This window comes from Emydura macquarii, unplaced genomic scaffold, assembly GCF_026122565.2.
Source record: "Emydura macquarii macquarii isolate MOO-44397 ecotype Brisbane River unplaced genomic scaffold, CSIRO-AGI_Emac_v2 contig_1348, whole genome shotgun sequence".
Lineage (NCBI taxonomy): Eukaryota > Metazoa > Chordata > Testudines > Chelidae > Emydura > Emydura macquarii.
Genome location: NW_027131485.1, coordinates 10,968,219 through 10,988,887, shown reverse-complemented (window position 1 = coordinate 10,988,887; position 20,669 = coordinate 10,968,219). Strand labels below are relative to the sequence as shown.

The following is a 20,669-nucleotide window of genomic DNA, read 5'->3' as shown; positions in this document are numbered from 1 at the left end:
ATCAGCACAGTATCGCAGTGCCCCTTGGACACATGAAAAAGCCACTGATCACAGGAGGCGCAACAAGCCATGGAGGAATAGCAAAATGCCTCCTAATGGGCAAAAGGAGTTGCCGTCTCTTCCTCTTTACATGTGAACTTCTCCCTCCTTCCACATCCCAGCCCCATAACCTGTGGTGAATAATGCAGATGGCTGCTGTTGGGGGACCCCATGAGGTTGGACATCATGTGGGCTGGTAGGCTTGTGTCCATTGCCATGCATAGCTCCACAGGCCAAGGCACAGCTGCCCACATGCAGCACTTAGAGAATGGAGGATCCCAGCTGGTTCAAGTTTGCTGTGCCATCCAGTGCCTGCCTTTGCATGACACCTAGGCTGCCATGCTGGAGCACTCTGGCTCTGCCCCACCTCACCCTGTGTTTATCTCCAGCGTGGGCTGCAGGATCTGGGCACGCTCCTCGCTGGTCTTGGCGAGCTGCTGCATCCGCAGAAAATGGCGGGCAGCCCCCATCTCAAGCACGGTGATCATGGCCGGGTGGGTGTCCAGCCGTGGAGTCACCTGTCAGAGGGACAGCAAACAGTGACAAGACAGTCAACGCATGAGGCTCAGAGATGAGGGATGATGAAGAGCTCAGGCTGGTTTTTGGCCAGGGGGGAGGATGTCCCCTCAGTGCCGAATCTATACAAAGCTTCTAGAGAACTCACACCCACACCTACGTGTGTGTGTGTGTGTGTGTGTGTGTGTGTGAGAGAGAGAGAGAGTGTGTGTCTGTGTGTGTGTGTCTGAGCGGGGCGGGGAGCTTGGATGATATGGGTCTAATTCTGCTTCTGCCATTATTTACCTACCTGAGTGTTTTCTATAGTGCCCATCCCCACAGTAGGTAGATGCTGCACCAACTCTTTTCTCTGACCTCAAGCCAGTCACTTACCCACACTGTCCAGGGGCAGAACAATTAAGACCCTCCACCCAGAGGGCTGTGTATGTTTGTGCTGCACTCGGACCCCCCAGGGCTGTATCAGTTCACTCGACTGTTTACAGGTGGCAACTTCAGGAATTATCCAACCAGCAAACGTTACTGATTACTCCCTGCTAACCCAAGTGTGATGGAACAATCCGACTGCAATCACACCCCTGAGCCAAGCCAAAGAACTGGATGTCTGCTGCAGGAGCACCCCATTGTCTCTAGAGCGCCTCCCTGCGTCCAGGAGCAGTGCTGCAGGGGTCCTTTCAGTCTAACAACCTCTCTAGCCCTGCTGGTGTCAAGAGTGTCATTTTATGCAGCTTAGCTCTCTAGCTAAGTTGCTGCTCAGTTTATCTCCTTTTGTGGCTAGCAGAAAGGTGAAAATATAAGGAACTCGAAATCCAGCGGTCTCGGAGTTGCTCCTCTGGCCTCTGTCTAACACTCACTGTCTTTGACCATTTTCCCTCTTCCTTCTTAGTCTGGATAAGAGGTAGGAGGACTCAGGCCGACCCACTCCAGTGGGCTCCAACTCAGGGTCCTTGTTTAGAGCAGCCAGAATTAACCCTTCTCAAGACCCTTGATGTTCCCTGAGCTGCTTCCTACTTCTGTGGGCTTTCCAGCCTCTTGTTCTGCTTCTCTCTCTCTGGGGCGTTGACTTCTCTGGCAGCTTCTTACCCGTTTGTTGGCAGGATCTTCTCTCCACAGTCCCTCTGTCTCTCTAGCAACCAACTCCTGCCCTACAACCCTTTAATAGTCCCAGCTGCCACGGGGGGTTCCAGTCAGCTCTGGCTGAGCAGGCAGGCAGTCTGCATTAGCCCTTTGGTTGCCAAACCAGCCTGGGGTGTATGGACCCCATGACAGTGTCCAAGACAGCAACGTCTGAAACTGATACACAGGGGGAAAGAAGAGAGCTGGATTTTTGCAGGATTATTGAAAAGGCCACATAGATCCAGCCCCATCCCTTGATAAGCGCAGGACCATCAGACATGCTCTTTACATTCTGCCCTGGCAGAAGGGAGGTGGGGAGGAGACTTATTATTTATATTCCCATAGCATCTAGAGGCCCAGCTGAGGTCAGGGACGTACTGTGGTGGGTGCTCCACATAACAGTAAGAGACTGTCCTTGCCCTGAGGCATTTACAGTCTAACTAGACAAGACAGCCAAAGGAAGGGTTATATTACACCCATTTTATAGGTGGGGAATTGAGGCACAGAGAGATCAAATGATTTGCCCAATGTCACACTGAAAATCTGTGGCTGAAACTACATCTTCTGGGCCCTAGTTCAGTACCTTAACCAGAAGATCCTTTCTCTTTTCTGAGGCAATGATCTACATAGGTCTTCTCCACCTTTAGCTACTAGAGCCCTATAGCACACGTACCTTCACATTGGTGACTCGAGAGCCCAATGCATTCCTCATCCAGGCCATCAGCTCCTCAGCCTCTTTCTCTGTCAGGTGTTCTGCAGCTAAGGGGGGAAGAAGGGTGGGTTACATTGCAATGCTGTGTTTATGTGCTGTCACTATGCAGCACTAGGGAATGCATGTTTTGTTCCTGAAAAGCAGCTTTGTGCATTTCACGTATCCATCTGCCTGCTCTCTGACCACACAGAGATGCAACCTTCAGAAAGATGGCACCATGCCTCTATGCACAAGCTCAGCTTGCATCATTCCAGAAACCACCTCATACATAAAGAGGGCAAGCTTATTCCACACCAATCCCCTCACTCTGCAATATCACCACGGGAATCAGGAGTGGCTGCTTTTTAAATTAAGCTGGTTTTAAAATTAGGATAGATCAGAGGAGCCCTGAACTCACTACATGATATTTTAGTAATTGTTTTAAACTAGAAAAGTGCATGAGTCCTGTCCCTAGCAGGGCCGGCTCTCTTACCAGACAGGGTTTCAGCCCTAGCGCAGACAGGGCAACATTAGATTTATTTTATTTTAAAGAGAAGAATTTACATCTATGCTATAATGCTCCTGCCAAATGCAGTTAACTTCAGGGTTCTCAGTGTTGTTACTGAGAATATAAATCAGCACTTCGTAGCCCTTCACAGCCACTGGCCTCAGGAATCCTCAGGGGCCCAGTAAGCTTCGCAGGGCAGTGCAGACTGGCTAACAGGTCTCATGGAGGGACCTGCAGCACTGGTTGGGGAAGGGCTGCTGCATGCCCACTCCCTGCTTCTGCAGGGAGGGCTGGGAAGTGACAGAGAAGGAACCTGCAAGAACTGGGATCAGCGGCCTGCAAACCAAGAGGAGGCACTATACAAAGACACAGCTGCCCTGGCAGGGCTACCACAGGTGCCTCTGAGCACTGCAGAAGCAGGAAGCAAGCTAGAGAGTTTGCTCACATGCTCAGGGACGGCAATGCTTTCTTGAGGGAGGGCATGAAAATAGAGTATCCTCACTGGCTACTAGTGGGAGGCTGCCATGTCTGGGAAGGTCAGCCCCATCTGGCTGCAAAGCTGGAAAACGTGGGTGCTGAGCCCAAGGCCATGAACAGGACGTGCTGGGCGAAGGGATACTCTACCTGGGCGGCTCGCCTCAAACTTCTCTTCCTTATAGTGGTCAACAACGATGTCAGTCTCTACTGAGATCAGCTTCTTCCTATCGAACTCCCGAAGGTGCAAGAGTGTCAGCTCATCAAACTGCTCATAGCAGAACAGCACCTGTATCAGAAAGGACAGTAAACAACGTGGCGTCCAGTGATAAACAGGATTGCTAGCAGCTCATCAGAGCTTAAGGGACTATAGCCTCTCCCAGGGTGCAATGCTGTGCTAACCAGCAAGAGCATCACAAATGAATGCTAGCAGATCTACCACTGCCCCGCCCAGCTCCCCAAACATGCCTAGCAACTGAACACACTACAGAGATCCAGGATAGTTTGTTGACTGACGCTGCTGAGCTATGTGCAAACCCCTCTCTTTACAGTAGCAGTTCCCAAACGGGGTCACGACTGTCTCTCGTGTGCGGAGGATACCATTCTGCTCCGTGCACTGGGACCTCACAGGTATGGTGCTTGCAAGGTCACGATGCATGGAGGACCCCATTTTTCTCCTCTTTGCAGGGGCAGTGCTGAGAGTCAAGAAACTGCTGATTATAAATAAAACTCCTCTTACTTCAGTATCCTCCAGATTTCATCCCTACCCTCTGCCATAGATCCCTAGCAGGCCCAGGAAATGGACTGCATGGAATATGCCCACCTGATCCTATCAGATCCCTGCTCAGTGCCCAGGAGAAAGTGAACCACCCATAGGGCTCTGCTAATATGCACAAGGGGAAATTCCTTCCTGCCCCAAATTTGGAGGGTCCCAAAGTAGCTGCCAGAGGGGCCTGGAAAGGAGGAATTCTTGCTGCCTGGGGAGGATCAGTGAAAGGTGAGGACCATCCAGGGACACCTGGAAAAGACCGAAGGCCCAGACACTGAGCTGCTCCTCATTCATCACCCTGAATGCAAACCAATGGCTGGGCTCTGAGGCAGAGAAGCTTCACTGCTGTGATGCTCAGCTGAGAGATATGCAAGGGCTCACGGATGTTCCCCAGTACACACCAATACTAATTAATTCGTTTGTGAGGCTCCCATGGCCCTTTACTTTTGTATAAAGAAATGGCTCTAATAACCTTCTCTCTACTGCAGGGTGAATATCCAAGTCCAAGAGGTGGCAGAGGGCTGCCAGGACTGCAATGGCCCCACAGAATGAATGAAGACCGAGTAACATATGGAAAGGGTCAAGGAGCAACGTATCCCCAGGTCACGTCTCCTCTGTGTAACCCAGCAAGTCTGTAAATAGACCAGACGCAGGGACCCCTATAAGGAGGAAGTTGGGTCTGGCAGAAGAGACATGACTCTCTGGTGCTGATACCGACTGGCAGCAGCAGAGGGCAGCACACTGCTGCATCCTGCTGAGACACAGCGCATTGCTCACCCACCTCCATATCCTTCTTCTTCATGGCCTCGAAGTACGGCGAATGCTCGGCCAGGTGCCGACTGGGCGCACACAGGTAGTAGATATTCCGGCTCCCGGCCTGCATGCGACTGGCGTACTCCGTCAGGCTGGTCAGCTGGCCTGCGGGCAGTGCTGAGGACTCGTAACGTAGCAGCTTCGCTATGTCCTCCTGGGAGAGATTTACCTTGTTAGATGTGTGATCTCCCTTGCAAGGGGCTTGAAACCTGCTCTGGTTTCTGCCCAGGTCTCCAGCAGTGCCAGACAGCACAGAGCAGCTCCCTGGGGACAGCAGGTTCATCAGGAAAGCTGGAGGAGCTTCTCCCCAATGGCACCAACAGAGGGGAATTTGGTTTCTTTAGAGGATCTTTTTACAGTACTTGTCCCCGCAGTAGCTGAGCACCTCAGGGTTCTGTACAGATCGCTGGATTACCTTAGATAGCAGACCAGGCTGGGGCAGTACAGGCAGAAGCAACAGCCACACAGTGATCAGAACAAGCGTGGGCTGTCAGTAGCTGTTTTATCAATGTTGGACAGAGGAGTGTTTGCCAGGACACCAACATAATCCACCAAGCCATAGGGTTTTTAGCCCTTCAACAAGCTAAACAGATTCCCTCCACAACCCCCAAATCTTTTTCAGAGTCACTGCTTCGCAGGATAGAGTACTCCATCCTGTAAGTATGGCCTGCATTCTTTGTTCCTAGATGTACACGTTCACATTTAACATAATAAAAACACATTGTTTGCCTGAGCCCAGCTTAGCAACCCATCCAGACTGCTCTGAATCGATGTTAGACTGACAGGCCTATAATTAGGGAGGTGGGAGTATAAATTTTTGTATTAATAAAACCAAGTTCCAGGGCAAATGCTTGTTTACTCTGTATAGTGTGTGGACTGTGTCTGAGAAGCTTTCAGGACACTGTGGAGGTCATAATATTTTAGACGATCTGTAAATCTCTAAAGGACCAGGCATAAAAGACCACATGAACAAATGGTAGGATCCACAGAAGAGAATCACCTTCCAGCATCACTACCTTATGCCAAGTCTGGGCAGCAGTCTGTGTTCCTTCACCCCAGCCAGACACTTAGTATGGTGTGTACCTTGACGTCCTGCTCTGCTATGGTTACAATCCCCTCTCTCATGAACAGCCCGTAGTCTTCAAAGAACTTGGAATATTTCTCAGGGTCTTTCTTGCTTTGGTCAATGAAAAACTTGATCAGCCTCTTCTGTAAAACGTCCCGGAGTTTCCTAGAGTAAGAACAAGTATTTTTAAAAGTAGTTGATAGACCAAGATGTTCAAAGGTTTTAGGTTAATGCCCCATTCCCTGTATACAGCTTCAGTCATAGGTTTGCTACACAAGGTTTGGCTTAGAAAGAACAAAGCAGAAATACCATGCCACAGCCTTCCTCCCCATACCCCTTCTTCACCCGGGATCTGAAATCGGTTTCCACTCTCATCTCAGGCAGGGGCAGCTCTTAGTGCTAGAGATGGGGTAGGCTGTATCCCAAACCCACTGCTGTAGTCTGGCTCCCCCTGACATAGGAGACTCCACCATGCTGCACTGCACAAGGAGTTTAGTGCACTCTCCCTATAGGCAGCTCACCCCACACATGCTAAAATTAAATGCAGGGAGGAGGTGGCTATATTGGAGTGATTTTTTGGGTGTGGAGATATTCTAGACTAATTAAGAACATGTACAACGATGGAGGCTTTTTATTTTCCAATTAAGGAGAAATATTTTGATTACTGTAAGAAAGCATCTATTCTGAATCTCAAAGCACTTCAACAATCATAGAATACATTATGCAGGTACAACACCAAAGGCAACAACCCAACCCCAGGCAATGGAATGCAAAAAAACACCTTCACCTCTCTCTCTGAACACTCAGCCATGACAGAAGCTGTTGCTCTTCAGGTCACATCGCAAGGAGGAGTGAATTCCAAATTCAAGGGCACTCTTAGGGGAGGTTGGCCTCACAATGTTTTACTCTGTTGACCTTCAGGGCATGTGTAAAAGCCATTCTATTTGCTCAGACCTTTGATAAAGGGGTAACTGTACGGGTGTTACATGTGTAGCTTAACGTTGTGGCATATCTAAAAAGAGGCCCAGGACACTGTCCAGTATTAGGAGAATGCTATAAAGGACACATTTCAGAGATCTATGCATAATAGATGGTGTTACTTTAGCTTGGACCCAGCCTCCTTGTGTGTGCAGCTGATTTCTTGCTGTGTTTTAGAACCTTTTACTTTCCAATCAATGGACTTGTTGAGAAAGTCAGATGCCCTAAATACTGAACTCATTCTCCCAATTTCCAGCCATGGCTGCTGGAAGTCAGTCTGGACCAAAGATTATATAGGACCCAAGAGGGAGCCTGACAGGTATTTAGAACATCCAGCAGATTGAGAGACACAGAACATGGCCCCAGCAACCATGAAATGTGACTGCTGAATAAGAGGAACCCCAAGAGCAAACTTTACCACCCTCCCTTGTTTAAAGTGAGTTAACTCACTACAGGAAAGGAGAGGTTACTCACCTGGTGCAGTAACTGGAGTTCTTTGAGATGTGTCCCCCAGTGGGAGCTCCATTTCAGGTGCGCACACGTCTCTGCACCCTTGATCTGAGATTTTTGGTAACAGTGCCTGTTCGGCCCGCACTGAGAATATATAGGCCTGTGCAGGTGAACCACCTGCAGTTCCTTCTCTTTCATAAAGTCCCACAAGGGAAAGCTCCGACACAGAGGGGAAGGAAGCCAAGCAGTGGAGCATCCATAGGGACACACATCTCAAAGAACTCCAGTTACTGCACAAAATGAGTAACCCAACCTTCTTCTTTGAGTAGTATTCCTATGGGTGCTCCACTTCAGGTAACTCCTGAGCAGTATCCCCACAAGGATGGGGGAGCATCAGAACAACGTCCAATACCAAAGACAAAACTGCGTTGACAACTGCAACATCTGATCTAGCAGCGTGAACCAGAGCATAACACAGTGGTTCTCAACCCACGGGCTGCCTGCGGCCCAGGCAGCACACAGCTGCAGTCCATGTGATATCTTCATGGCCATACAGGTAGTTTATATATTGTGTGGATGCAGCCCACATAATTCTTTGCCATGGATGGCAGAAATCAGAGAAGTAGAGGGTTTCAATGAAAAATGAGTAGTCTGTGACCCAGAAGATCTCAGTACTGAGAGGTGTGTGGTACCTGTAAGCAGTGAAGACTTTGGCTCATTGGCAACAAAGAGATGTCTTGAGTACCTGAACTCCTGTGGTACCAGAAGAACATTGGAAATTGATATCGGTACTGAGGTATACCTGGCTAATCTGACTGAGGGGTGAGCATGCCCAGGCACTGACTCTGATGTAACAGTCTGAGGTGATAAAGTAGGTACTGAGTGTACCAAGAAGTCTGATGGCACTGATTTGCTTGCATGGATGTGATTACCAGAGGTAGAGGAGGCTTTTGGTACTGGGTCTTTCTTAGTAGAGACATGACTCTTAGAGGAAGCCTTAGATATCTTCATGATACAAGAAGCACTCGGAGCCTAAACAGCACTCCTCCTGGGCCTGAGGTCGCTAGTGACCGAGGCTTCTTCTAAGGAGATTTAATACTCCTGTTTCTTTTATGGGTACACATTGACTTAGAGAGCAAGACTCTTGGTACTGAAAGCATGGATGCATGCACCTCGGCACTGGAGGCTTTCGATGGTAAACCACATGTCTTTTTCCAGGTAAGGAATTACAGATACCAACATGGCCATGCAAAACTTGAGTTTGCAAATAAAGCAGTTGGGATGACAGAGGTCGAGAATGAGTCTCCAAATACCCTTCTTCCTGGATACTAGGAAGTATGTCAAGTAAAAAACACTCCCTTGATACTGATGAGAAACTTGCTCTACCACTCCTCATGTAAGAGATTTTCCACTTCTTGTTTGAGAATGATCTGGTGAGAGTGGTCCCCAAGAAGGCGTAGGGAAGGGGGTTTTGGAGGGGTAGGGATGCTAACTCTATTATCTCTAGCCAGAATGGATGATGTTCAGCACCCATTTGTCCATCGTTACTGCACTTCAGGTGTTGAAAAACAGTGCTAAAAGACCCCCAAAGGATACAGGAGGTGTTGGTCAGGAGGTGTTGGATCTAATAGCCTGCAGCTCTTGAGCTCCCATCAAAAATAACATTTAGCCAAAGGCTCGGATTTGGATGAGAAACCTGCTGCAAAAGGTGTGGGGGAAGTGAGTCTTTTGAACCCTCTGCCTCTTATGGGGTGGCTCATAAGGTCTCTGGTGGAAGAACTGCTGAGCCATCAGTCTAGACTTGTCCAGTTACTGGTGGACTCTTCTGTTTGGGGCAGGTTTATATATTGTCAGGGAGCAGAGGGTAGTCCTGGAGTCCTTTAAGCGTGTAAGAACTCATCTGTCTTCTGATTAAGTAGATGAGGAACCTACCCTTCGATGAGACTCAACACTTTTCTGGACCTCCCTGGGAAACCCCAAAGCATGGAGCCACGACTTCCTGTGCACTAAGATGGCAATAGTCATTGCCCTGGAAGATGTATCAGACGCATCTGCTGCTGATTGGAGAGTTGTCCTGGCAACCATTTTGCCTTCCTCTATGAGAGCCTGGAAACGAAACTCTGTTCTGCTGTGGGAGTTTCTCAGTAAAGTCCCCAAATTTTGAATAGTTCAGAAAGTCGTACTTAGGCAGTAATACTTGGTAATTGGCTATCCTGAACTAGAGGCTAGAAAAAGAAAAGACCTTCCTCTTCCCAATAAGTTGAGAGACTTTGTCCTCCTTGTCAGTCCGGATGGGTCTATATCTCTCCACAGCCTGGACCACTAAAGAATTAGCTGCAGAGTGAAAGAAGAGAAATTCCACCCACTTGGCTGGAACACAGTACACAATCTCTGCCCTCTTGAGGGTAGGGGCACAGGTAGCTGAGGTATGCTAGACCACGTTAGCTGGCTCCAGTATGGCTTTGTTAACCAGGGAACACTATACGACTGGAGCCTGAGGACTGAACGACGTCCAGGAGCTTGTATTAAGGATCATGAACCTCCTGTGATGCTGGCTGGATTAGGGGGATCATTTATGATACTATTTAACATCAATATTTCAAAATTACAATAATTCATATGAGATAGGCCATGTCAGGTACCATTAGAAAGGTTATAGTTTGCTAAGGATGATGATATTGTTTATGTGCATGTGTCATATTTGTGTTGGAAGCTATGGATGTGTTTGATGTATCTGTACGTCAACTTATACTATGTTTCTGGGCAACACCCCAGACAGGATGGCTGCAGCAATAAGCTGCTTAATGGACCATAAAGGAAACTCACAGGTACAATGGGCCTGGGAGGAGAAGAAAGATATGCCTGATGAGTCACCGGGACTTACTCATGTGACCCTGACTCCATCTTATTTCCATAAATTTCCACAAGCAGCATGGCAAAGGCCAAGGGACATAAAAGGCAGCTGCACCACATCCATTTTGTCTTCAGTCAGTCTTTAGTCTTCACCTACCTCTGGATCAACTACTCATCTACAACTGACGAAGTGGGTTGCAGCCCACAAAAGGAGGGAAGGGGCAACTCCTTAGCAGACTGGACCGACTCTGCAGGATGGTGTTGGTCCGACAGTCCCCAGTATGGCCAACAGGATGGGTTCAATGGAGGTTGCAGAGGTTGCCATGAGCTACCAACGGCTCCAAGACAGGTGCTGAGGTGGAGATTGATCCCAATCTTGTCCAACACTTCTGACCCGGAAGGTGCATCTTGGAGGAGGGGATAATGATTCATCAGATGGTTCAGAATCTCTTGAAGGGGAGAAAGCTGATTCCGGTGTTTGTTCCTGTGGGTGCTCCACTCCCTGCCTTCCGTCCACTCTGCCTCAGAGTTCTTTCTGGTAGACAAGGAACTGAGGGTGGTTTGCCTGCACAACTCTATACATCCTCGGTGCAGGACACGAGGGTGAGTGGGGCGCATACGTGGACTGAACAGGCACTGCTACCAAAAATCTCAGATCAAAGGTGCAGACGCACGGGGAATGCAGCACTCACAGGGACACTACTCAAAGAAGCAGGATGGTGCAGAGCAAGTTAATACTCCATCTACCACACCTGGTTGAGAAACACCTCCTGGAGGAGAGAGTTTGGAGCTTCGCAGGCTACAAGCCACAATATCTGATTATACACAAACTCTTGTTAATGGGAATGGCACAGCTCACCTGCCAGGTCTTGATCTGAAATGACATCCCCTAGTTTACCACCACCCACCTAGAGACGGGTTAGCATCCACACACTCACCACAATCCACTGGGAACCAGCACCTCTGTCTGCTCACCTGATGAGGATGCTCTCCTGCAGCAGCTCCCTGCTGAGGTTCAGGGGAATGTCTTCACTGTCCACAACACCTGGAACAAATAGTGGCAATGGAGTGACTCAAGACTAGTATAAAACTGGACCTGGAGGACGCAGCCCCTTGCTAATGCCTCCCTCTGCACAAATCCCTGCGGAGGTCTCATGTCACAATACTGGCTGCCTTCAGAAAGCAATCTCCCTCCGCTGCCCTAAGTGACACTAAAGGAAGATGCTGCTGCAGCCCTTCCTACTCTCCTGCTTGCTTCCTGGCCAGCCTACCTCTGAGGAAACGCAGCCATTTTGGCAGGATGTCAGCAGCTTTGGTTTGGATGAGAATTTTGCGGCTGTAGAGGGCAACACTGGATCCCAGCTCCCTGCTGACATCAAACATGGATGGTTTCTGTGGAGGCAAAGGGAAAGAGGTTACACCATAAAACCCCATGGGCATGGCTTGGGGCCCCGAGTGGGGCTCATACGACAGCATCACGCTCTGCTGATATTCACCACGGGTCTCACAGCTCTGAGATGATCAGACCAGGTCACATTTTTACCCACCCTACCGGAACGGAACTACAGGAGGCTTTGAACCTTGCTCTGTGAGGGTTTCTCCATTAGCATGCCCACCTATGTCTGCTCCTGACAAATAGACAGTTCAATGCACCCCAGTTATCCTGTGGCACGCTACCCCACATTGGAGAGACACTGCCGTCTCTTTTAGGCACTGGGCATTGCCTTTTGGCTACTCCACAAGCAATTCTGCAGGGCACATAAGGCTGCAGCTGTTCCCAGGAGCTCTATTTCTGTGATGATCTCGCCCATCTGCTCCTTCCCCTCACTGAGGATTTCCCACACACCCCCAGGATGAGAATGCCAGAGTCTCACCATATCGGGCACATAAAAGATACTGCGGATGTTGAGGGGGGCGTCCGTCTTGTAGTGCAGGGTGTAGCGGGGCTTGTCGTAAGCCTGGGCTATGAAGCGGTAGAACTCCTCGTGCTGCCATTCACCAATCTCCTTGGGGTCCATCATCCAGAGTGCCTGAGGGGAGGAGGGGCGCTTAAATACCCCCAGTCGAATAACTCCAGACACACACATCCCAAACTACACATACACTAAGGCTCATTTGCTTTTAATTCTGCCCCTCCCTAGCATGTCCCATTGTCAACAGGTTCCTTTGTTCTGGACAGGGCCCAGAACTGGGCATCACTATTACTAATTCTGGTCTGGACTTTCAAAGCGGACACCACCATAACCTGCACAGACCATGGAAAGTCTAGGTATTCTCCCCTTACAAAGACTGGCTCTCGCCCTGCAGCCAGACCCTTCCCCTCTCTCCTCCCAAGGATTCCCCAGTGATTGCGCAGGGAGGCCTGTATCCAGCAAGTGTTTTGACAAAATATGTTGGGCTGGTTTTATTCCTGAAGCTCTGACATCACCTTCCTCTCTGGAGGATCACTGTTTTGATACAATAGCTTACCACCTCAAAGGGCTTTACAAACATCACGATTCTTGGTCTCAGTATAGCAACATGCTAGTAACCAGTAAAATGTGGGGGATCCTGCCCACATAATTTGTGTTTGGACCCAATGTAGAGGTCTCAGTGTTTGCTGCTGGGCTAGGTTTACTTTCTTACATAGGTTATTTTTCCCCCTGGTGTCATCCACAAACGGTGATCAGTAGCCAACGCAGAAGTTCCCAAGTCACACCCTCCTGTCTTTTAATAGCAAGCCCAATAGGCCCACTGCTCTTGCAGCTCAGCCAATAGGATGAGCAAGCTTCTTTTTCTTAACAGGCTCATTCCCAAGCAGCCCATTAATATGATCAGAAGTTGCAAAGGTGTTGGAGGGGTTGCAGGACCCTAGGTGTAAATGGGATTCAGTGGGGAGCTCAGATGCTTTACAGCACCTGTTGCTAGGACCAGAGTTCAGATCACTGTCCGTTAAAAAGCCAGAAGGTCACTCACTTGTGGCCAAACAGCATATCATAGTTAAAGGGGAAGAGGCTCCAATGTAGCGTTGGCCAACTGTCAAGTGTTCAATAATTCCTATGGGTAACTCAGTTTGTGCAATAAGGGTCCCATCTCCAGGTTTTTGTTCATAGGTATCAGTCTTGCAGTGTGAAGAAACAGAAGAACAAGATCCAGGATACGGACCTGGGATAGGACTAGGACACTTGCTTATTAAGAAGACAGCCACTGCCATTTCCCTCAAGAGAACAAAAATTCTGACTGGTGAGAAAGAGAAATTAACAACACTAAGTCTATATAAAAGGTCTCTCATTTCCCACCATAGTACTACTCTTCCCCAACGATCCAGGATTGTTGGCTATCAGGAGTGAGCAGTGGTTTAAATTTATTTTTGGTTTTGTAATTTGTGGCAGAGGTCTTGGACCAGAACCTCTTTTTATTACTGTAGGAATCTAAATATGTAATGGGGTAGGGTTTACTAGTCTCTAAATATGCACATGTTAAAACATCTCCGCACACTCCAGAATGCCCTTTATTTCCACATTCTAGGGAGAGATCTCTACCCTAGGCCTCTTCTTATCAGATGATAAAGATGAGCTCAGAGCTCACAGTCGGAGCTCAGGGCACCAGTGGATGAGATGCTTAAAATAAATGAGTTTATTTCAAGGCAGAAGGGAACATTATGATAATTGACTCTAGCCTCCCACATAAGCCAGGCCAGAGAATGTCACCCAGAGATTCCTGCATCAAGCTGAACAATTTGTGGTCAAACTGGAGTTTATCTTTTGATAACTGATAAATTACATGGTAACAATCACTAAGACATCCAAGAGTTCTGAAGGAGCTTAATGAAGTGGCTGAGCAGCTAACAAAAATATCCTCTCATTAAAATCAGCTACTATACAAAAGACAAGCAAGTGCCATAGTAAATAGTGCTAGGGTCCATTGGGCAATTAAAGAGCATGATCCTCCAGCTACAGATAATCTGATTGAAACAATAATTAAAAACAGAATTATTAAACGCCTAGGTAATCAGGGTATGATCTGGGAAAACAGGCACGGTTTCTGTAAAAGAAAATTGTACTTTGCTAATCGACAAAAATTCTTTGAGCATGTCAACAAAATAGCGAATAAAAGAGGAACAAAGGATACAAACAAGCAACATCAGAACGGAAGGCAGATTTGACATTATCTCCTATTTGACGTTACCCCTGATTTATCTCCTTTCATCTTGAGTCTTTCTCAAGCAGTTGACATTGCTGGCATCCTTCAAGATTTCCTTAAATACCTGAATCCGAGAGGGCACAAGCGGATGGCAGCACTAGTCTTGGAAGCTATCACCACCAGCAAACTCCCAGCAACTTGGAGACAATCAAAGGTCATTGCCATTTTAAAATTTGGAAAGCTGCCTGACGACCTCCACGGCTACTGCCCTCTCTCTCTCCTCTGGACAACATACAAATTGCTAGAGTGGGCAATCCTGGCGAGGCTGACCCACATTCTGGAGACCAGAATCCCCCTGGAACAGGCATTTTGCAGGGCAAAGAAAAGCTGCTGTGAAAAGCAAGCATTTGCACTGTCTACACAGATTGAGGCTAACTTCCAGCAGAAGCTTAAAACGGTGGCAACTTTTATCGACTTGCAATCAGCCTATGACCCTGTTGGGCACAAGAGCTTGCTGCTGAAGCTATCCAACCTGCTTCACCGCAACCAGCCCTTTAAACTCATTAGGTCAAAGCTTTCAGAAAGAACATTCATCTTGAAAAACTCATCATCTCTGAAAGGCTCTGTGATTCCTGGACAACCACCACCACCTCACCCATTGGCGAACCTCGGTCCTTTTTGGACCCATTTGCTCATCTTCTGAGCTCACTGCAGGGTTACAAGTTTCCCTCCCAATCACTGCCCTGTCCGGGGGTCTCAGTCTAACCTGTAATGTGTTGATGCGTCGCCCGTTGAGGAAGAGGGGAAAGCTGATGAAGTTGCTGTATTTTGTCACCACCTCTGGAACAGAGAGAAACGTAGCGAGTTGCATTTTCAACAAAGAAACAGAACACGGATCTTATCAATTTCAACCACTATATTGTTGTGACCGAGAGGGGGTATGGGAACCCGTCGTATCAGCCCAGATTAAGCCTCTTTTAAGCGTTCCTGCTCTCCACTGCAGCCTGCTCCCACCCCCACAGCCGTTTACCACAGCCCACCGGGTAATCAGAAAAAATACATAGCCTGAAGGAGCTCAAAAAAGAGCAACAAAGAACATCAGAGGTCCGGAGAGACTGAATGTTTAAGCTTAGCACAGGGATGATGATGAGGTAGTGGCGATGAGAAGTCTCCCAACATCTGAGCAGCGTGAACACCAAAGCGGGAGAGGAGTATTTAATGTGGCACACTGAGGTACAAATAGGAGTAATGGGATGGAGGGAGGGGAACATGTTGGCTGAATATCAGCGAGAGCAATCAAGCTGTAGAAGCCTCTCAAAACGGAAGGGGTGGATTGCTTGGGGCATATAAAACTAGACTCAGCAAAATGCCAGAAAAAAACACCAGCAAATAATCCTGCAGTGGCCCAGGGAGAAGAGGGGGTGACGTGAAAGGGCTTTCCTCTTTCTCATTGTTACCTTTACAACTTTAGTATGGCACAGCAGATTCTGCAGTAACCAAATACTTAGCACTTACAATGCAATATAATGCACATTGGAAAACATAATCCCAACTATACATATAAAATGAGGGTGTCTAAATTAGCTGTTACCACCCAAGAAAAAGATCTTGGCGTCATTGTGGATATTTCTCTGAAAACATCCACTCAGTGTGCAGTGGCAGTCAAAAAAGCTAACAGAATGTTGGGATCAGTAGGAAAGAGAGAGATAATGAGACAGAAAATATTATAGTGCCTCTTTATAAATCCATGGTACGCCCATATCTTGAATACTGTGTGCAGATCTGGTCGTCCCATCTCGAAAAAGATATATTGAAATTGGAAAAGGTACAGAAAAGGGCAACTAAAATGATCAGGGGTATGGAAAATCTTCCATATGAGGAGAGAGATATAAGATTGGGACTTTTCAGCTTGGAAAAGAGACAACTAAGGGGGGGACATGATAGAGGTCTATAAAATCACAAATGTTGTGGAGAAAGTGAAAAAGGAAGTGTTATTTACTCCTTCTCATAACACAAAAACTAGGGGTCACCAAATGAAATTAACAGGCAGCATGTTTAAAACAAAACAAAAGGAAAAATTTCTTCACACAACACATAGTCAACCTGTGGAACTCCCTGCCAGGGGATGTTGTGAAGGCCAAGACTATAACGGGGTTCAAAAAAGAACTAGATCAGCTTATGGAGGATAGGTCCATCAATGGCTATTAGGCAGGACAGACAGGGATTGCTGTTTGCCAGAGGCTGGAATGGGTGACAGGGGATGGATCACTTGATGATTAATTGTTCTGTTCATTCCCTCGGAAGCACCGGGCATGGCACTGTCGGAAGACAGAATACTGGACTAGATGGACCATTGGTCTGACCCAGTATGGCTGTTCTTATATACTTCTCAACACAGGCTCTCAAAACATTGGGGTGAGGAGAACACAGGGGCTCCTACAGTTCAGGGGTGGGGGCCCAAGTGTTTCCATGCTTTTTCTGTGGCTCACAACTTCCTGAATCTTTCACTTGTCAGGATGGAATTTAAGAGGCTTGGTTTCATTCCAGGGGTAAATGAGTTTCTTTGAAAAGCTTCAGCAAAAACTATTCAGCTGTTTGAGAGCCATAGAGGGAAATGGACACTTTCCCATTAGACATGGAATTCTTGCTTAAAAAAACAAACAGCTCTAGCACCTATGCAGTGTGGAGAGAGAGAGCTGGAAATGGCAGGAATATGGTTCCTAGGGAGAAGAGGTGTCTTTCAGGGTTCCCGGAAAAACTGGTTTAAATGTGGCCATCTTAGAACCATTTTAAAATGCAATTCACACATGTGCACGTGTGGTAAATTTTTAAAACAATATACCATCCAACATGCACAACAAAACAGACAGGGGTCCGTGAAAACAAAAGCAGGAGATCATGTAATTAGACGCCGCCTATGTGGAAGTGGGAGATAAATTGGCAGCACCCTGCATATTCCTGGATTAGAACAGTGGTAGAAGGCGGTGTAGTAAACCTTTGGGGCTGGCGAACTGCTCCTGGATTATATAAATAGGAGTCGTATCCTCCTTTGGTGAGCAGTACCTGTGGTGAGCAAAGGACCGATATTCTCTGCACACACCGCATTTGCCCAAGCTCACATTTAGAATCTCACCATCCTCTGCCCTCCCTAGACTCCCCTTCAGCAGAGGATCTCAGAGCACTTTACAAACATAGCCTCCCCGCTGTAACAACACCCAAGACAGACAGAACTTCTGAGGTGTGGAATCCTCCCAGCTTTCTAATACTGACCACAAAGCTTCCCACAGCTCCAGGATAGCCTGGGAGGATGAGGGCTGACCTGAGATTGCTCAGAGGAAGAGAAAGAACAGTGATAGGAGGGCTACAGAGGGAACAAGCCCACAGTGCCTTGCTCCCCTCCTGCAACCCTTACAACCATCCACAGGGCTCCAGAGGCCCTGTTGGTCTTCCACAAGAGCAGCAGCATCAACATGGAGCCCCACAAGGGCGGGAGCGTAAAGGGGGGAGACTGCTGGGACTCTGGCAACGAAATGTTGACCCTCTGGGGGAAAAAAAACAGCATCCCCCAACAGGCAACTTACAAGAGTTTAAGCATCAGAGGCTGGGAGTCTAGTCAGTGCAGGAGACTAGGAGTCAGGATGCTGAGGTCTAATCTAAGATCTGCCACCCACTCACCACCTCTCCAGACCTCTGAGAGATGAGGACAGCAATCCTCAGAGGGAAGGGGCTACTGGAGTCCAAAGAATACAATTTCCTTTCCCCCTGCTGATGGTGACTGCTGTACCGATGGCACCATTTCCCCACCCTGCTCACCTCTGACTCGGTCTTCATTCACAAACTCTTTGCACTCCTCTTTGAGATGAATAATTATTTTGGTCCCAGTTCTGACACCAGAAGCTTCAGCGATCTCAAACATTCCTGAGCTAGGATTAGAAACACAGCATTGCAATGAAACCTTTTCTTTGGGGGATATTTATTAACAAGGGAGAAAGAAATGGGAACATTTGATTAACCCAGGGGAAGATTTTCAAAGCACAAACGACACTTCAGCACCCAACTCGCACTGATGTCAATGGAAGCTGGGCACTAACTACTTGTGGTGCCTTTGAAAATCACCCCTCATGTATCTACCCCAAAACGATTCCTTTATAACGGGAATGGCCAAATGGCAAGCTGTGGAGTTTTACATGTTGTCATCCATATATATATATGTATGTAACATGGTGGTGCAGCTTGCAGAGACTACGGGTCCCAGCAGATAATGCTTCACAATACCAGCACACCAGGTGGTATAGTCTGCCTGGGCTAAACCCCTCCGAGAGCAATTGAAATCTACAGTTTATATAGACACTTGCAGCCCTCTGGCTCCTGACAAGCAGATTTGGGCCAGATTTCTGATGGAGATGCTGTGGCCTGTGTGAAATGAGCGGGTGATCTATACGGAAGTCCAGCTCATAGTAGGGTATGCCCATGTTATAGGCCACAGTACAACAGGCCCCCTAGCTAGCATTCTAAGCAAAACGACCGGGCCAGGGAGACTGGATTTCCTTCTCACCCCTGCAGTGTCCCTCCAAGGCAGGATTGAGGCCCATTGGTGGAGTGGAGAGGGGGAAGCTTGTGTTACTTGCGCCATGCCTACTCTGTGGGCAGAGTGCAGTCAGTCCCCAGGGCTGTCAATCTGGCACACTTAGCAGGACTGAATTCACATGTAGTTTTCCTGTTTAACAAGCCTGTGGCAGCGAGGAGCTGACAACTCAGGCTGTGGTGAAGGGCAGTGAGGGCTCATCATACAGCTCTCCCAATGCACCATTCTCTTGCCTTGTAGCAGCCATGGCTATTGAAACCCGAGCTCTGCCCTAGCACAGCCAGGCTGCTGAGTCATGGGGCAGGAAGTAGTTTTGTAATGAAAACCTTCACTTGTAACCTAAGCAGGATTTTAACCCAGGTGTCCAGCTGCGAAAGACCAGAGCCCTGCCTCCCCTGCCCCGCCCTGCACAGCGTCCAGTCCCCACCCACCTAGGTGGAGCTGCAACGTCACAACGCTTGCTCACTCTCTCCAATTCATTGGCCTTCAATTCATTTTGCGGAGTCTTACCCATCAGAAGACCAGTGGTAGCCAGGGCTCCCGGACTCTGCGGATTGCGAGTACACCTCCACTTTATCAGCCACCATGAAGGCAGAGTAGAATCCCACTCCAAACTGGCCAATGATCTTACCGCTCGTCTCCGCCTGGCTCTGAAGCGCATCCAGAAATGCCTGCAGGGGCAAAGAGTAGCAGATCTACTGGACTGCAGGTCCACTGCCCTTCGGCTACTGCATGGAGGCTGCAGCCTCCTCCCAAACCCACCACAGCTACTCTGCCCATGCCCCTGGACTCAGCCTGGTCCTATGCTTGCTCAGTGTGAGCCTGCACCCCCAGAGCATTCTTCTCCAAGGGCACCCGTCCTCTTCAGCTGCTTTGGAGCAGCCAGCTCTCTGGGGGACTGAGCCCCCACCCTGGGGACAGCACAAGCGGAAGAAGCTCCAGCTACTTGCTCCTGCAGAGCACAGTAAGGGAGGAGTGGCGACTGCAGCTTTGGAACAGGAAAGTGCTGCCTAGGGCAGTGCCTGCCTCAATAGGTGGAAGGGAAGAAAAAGAACGGGGTGTGATTGCTCAGTTGCAGGCAATGAACGGGGATCTCAGAGATGGAAAAAGCAGGCAAACATATGCACCAGCAAACAGCTGTGTCCACCTCTGCCCTGCCAGTAACCTTTGCCACTCGGGGCGCTGTTGGCCCTTAGAGAATGTGAAGGTAGAGAGCTTGTGGATCTGGAGAGCACTGCTTGGGGGAAAGAAGTCTGGCTTTACAAAGGGGCACAGCCAGGTGCAGCATGACTAAGTAAAAAGAGCCTAAATCTACAGAATATAGGCTCCTGTCCTGGCCAATAGGGCCCTGATCCCAATGAGAGGAAAATGGTTCTTTGGTGCTTTCCTGGCCCACATCATGGATCAGGAACAATAACGAAGGAGGCTGAGACTGGTTTCATCTCCCAACAGGGGTCCCCTTCAGGATGAAGGCATCAGGAGCTGCAGGATGGGGGAAGCTTCGGTGAATGAAAATGGCCTTGAGGACACAACGTGAAGGAGGCGCCACTCTTACCTTTGAGCCAGATCTAGCAATGGTGCCGAGATTAGAAACGAGCTCCTCCTGGGTCATCCCAATGCCAGTATCCTGCAGGGAATACGGAGACTGAACCTGATGTACAAGTGCACATGCATTTCCACAGCAGACGGGAC

At 48.5% G+C, this 20,669-nt stretch overlaps 1 protein-coding gene across 1 annotated transcript in view; it reads right to left on the bottom strand.

Moving 5' to 3' along the window:
• Nucleotides 1-20,669, bottom strand: part of TRAP1 (TNF receptor associated protein 1) — a 47,757-nt gene that overhangs the window by 1,523 nt on the left and 25,565 nt on the right. The window contains exons 5-16 of the mRNA XM_067551129.1: nt 20,533-20,604; nt 19,488-19,648; nt 18,206-18,315; nt 15,159-15,232; nt 12,145-12,300; nt 11,542-11,662; nt 11,246-11,315; nt 6,007-6,154; nt 4,892-5,077; nt 3,492-3,630; nt 2,342-2,427; nt 412-557 (exon numbers count right to left, since the gene is read on the bottom strand). Coding sequence (XP_067407230.1) covers nt 412-557; nt 2,342-2,427; nt 3,492-3,630; nt 4,892-5,077; nt 6,007-6,154; nt 11,246-11,315; nt 11,542-11,662; nt 12,145-12,300; nt 15,159-15,232; nt 18,206-18,315; nt 19,488-19,648; nt 20,533-20,604 — 1,469 coding nt within the window. The remainder of the gene's footprint in view (nt 1-411; nt 558-2,341; nt 2,428-3,491; nt 3,631-4,891; nt 5,078-6,006; nt 6,155-11,245; nt 11,316-11,541; nt 11,663-12,144; nt 12,301-15,158; nt 15,233-18,205; nt 18,316-19,487; nt 19,649-20,532; nt 20,605-20,669) is intronic.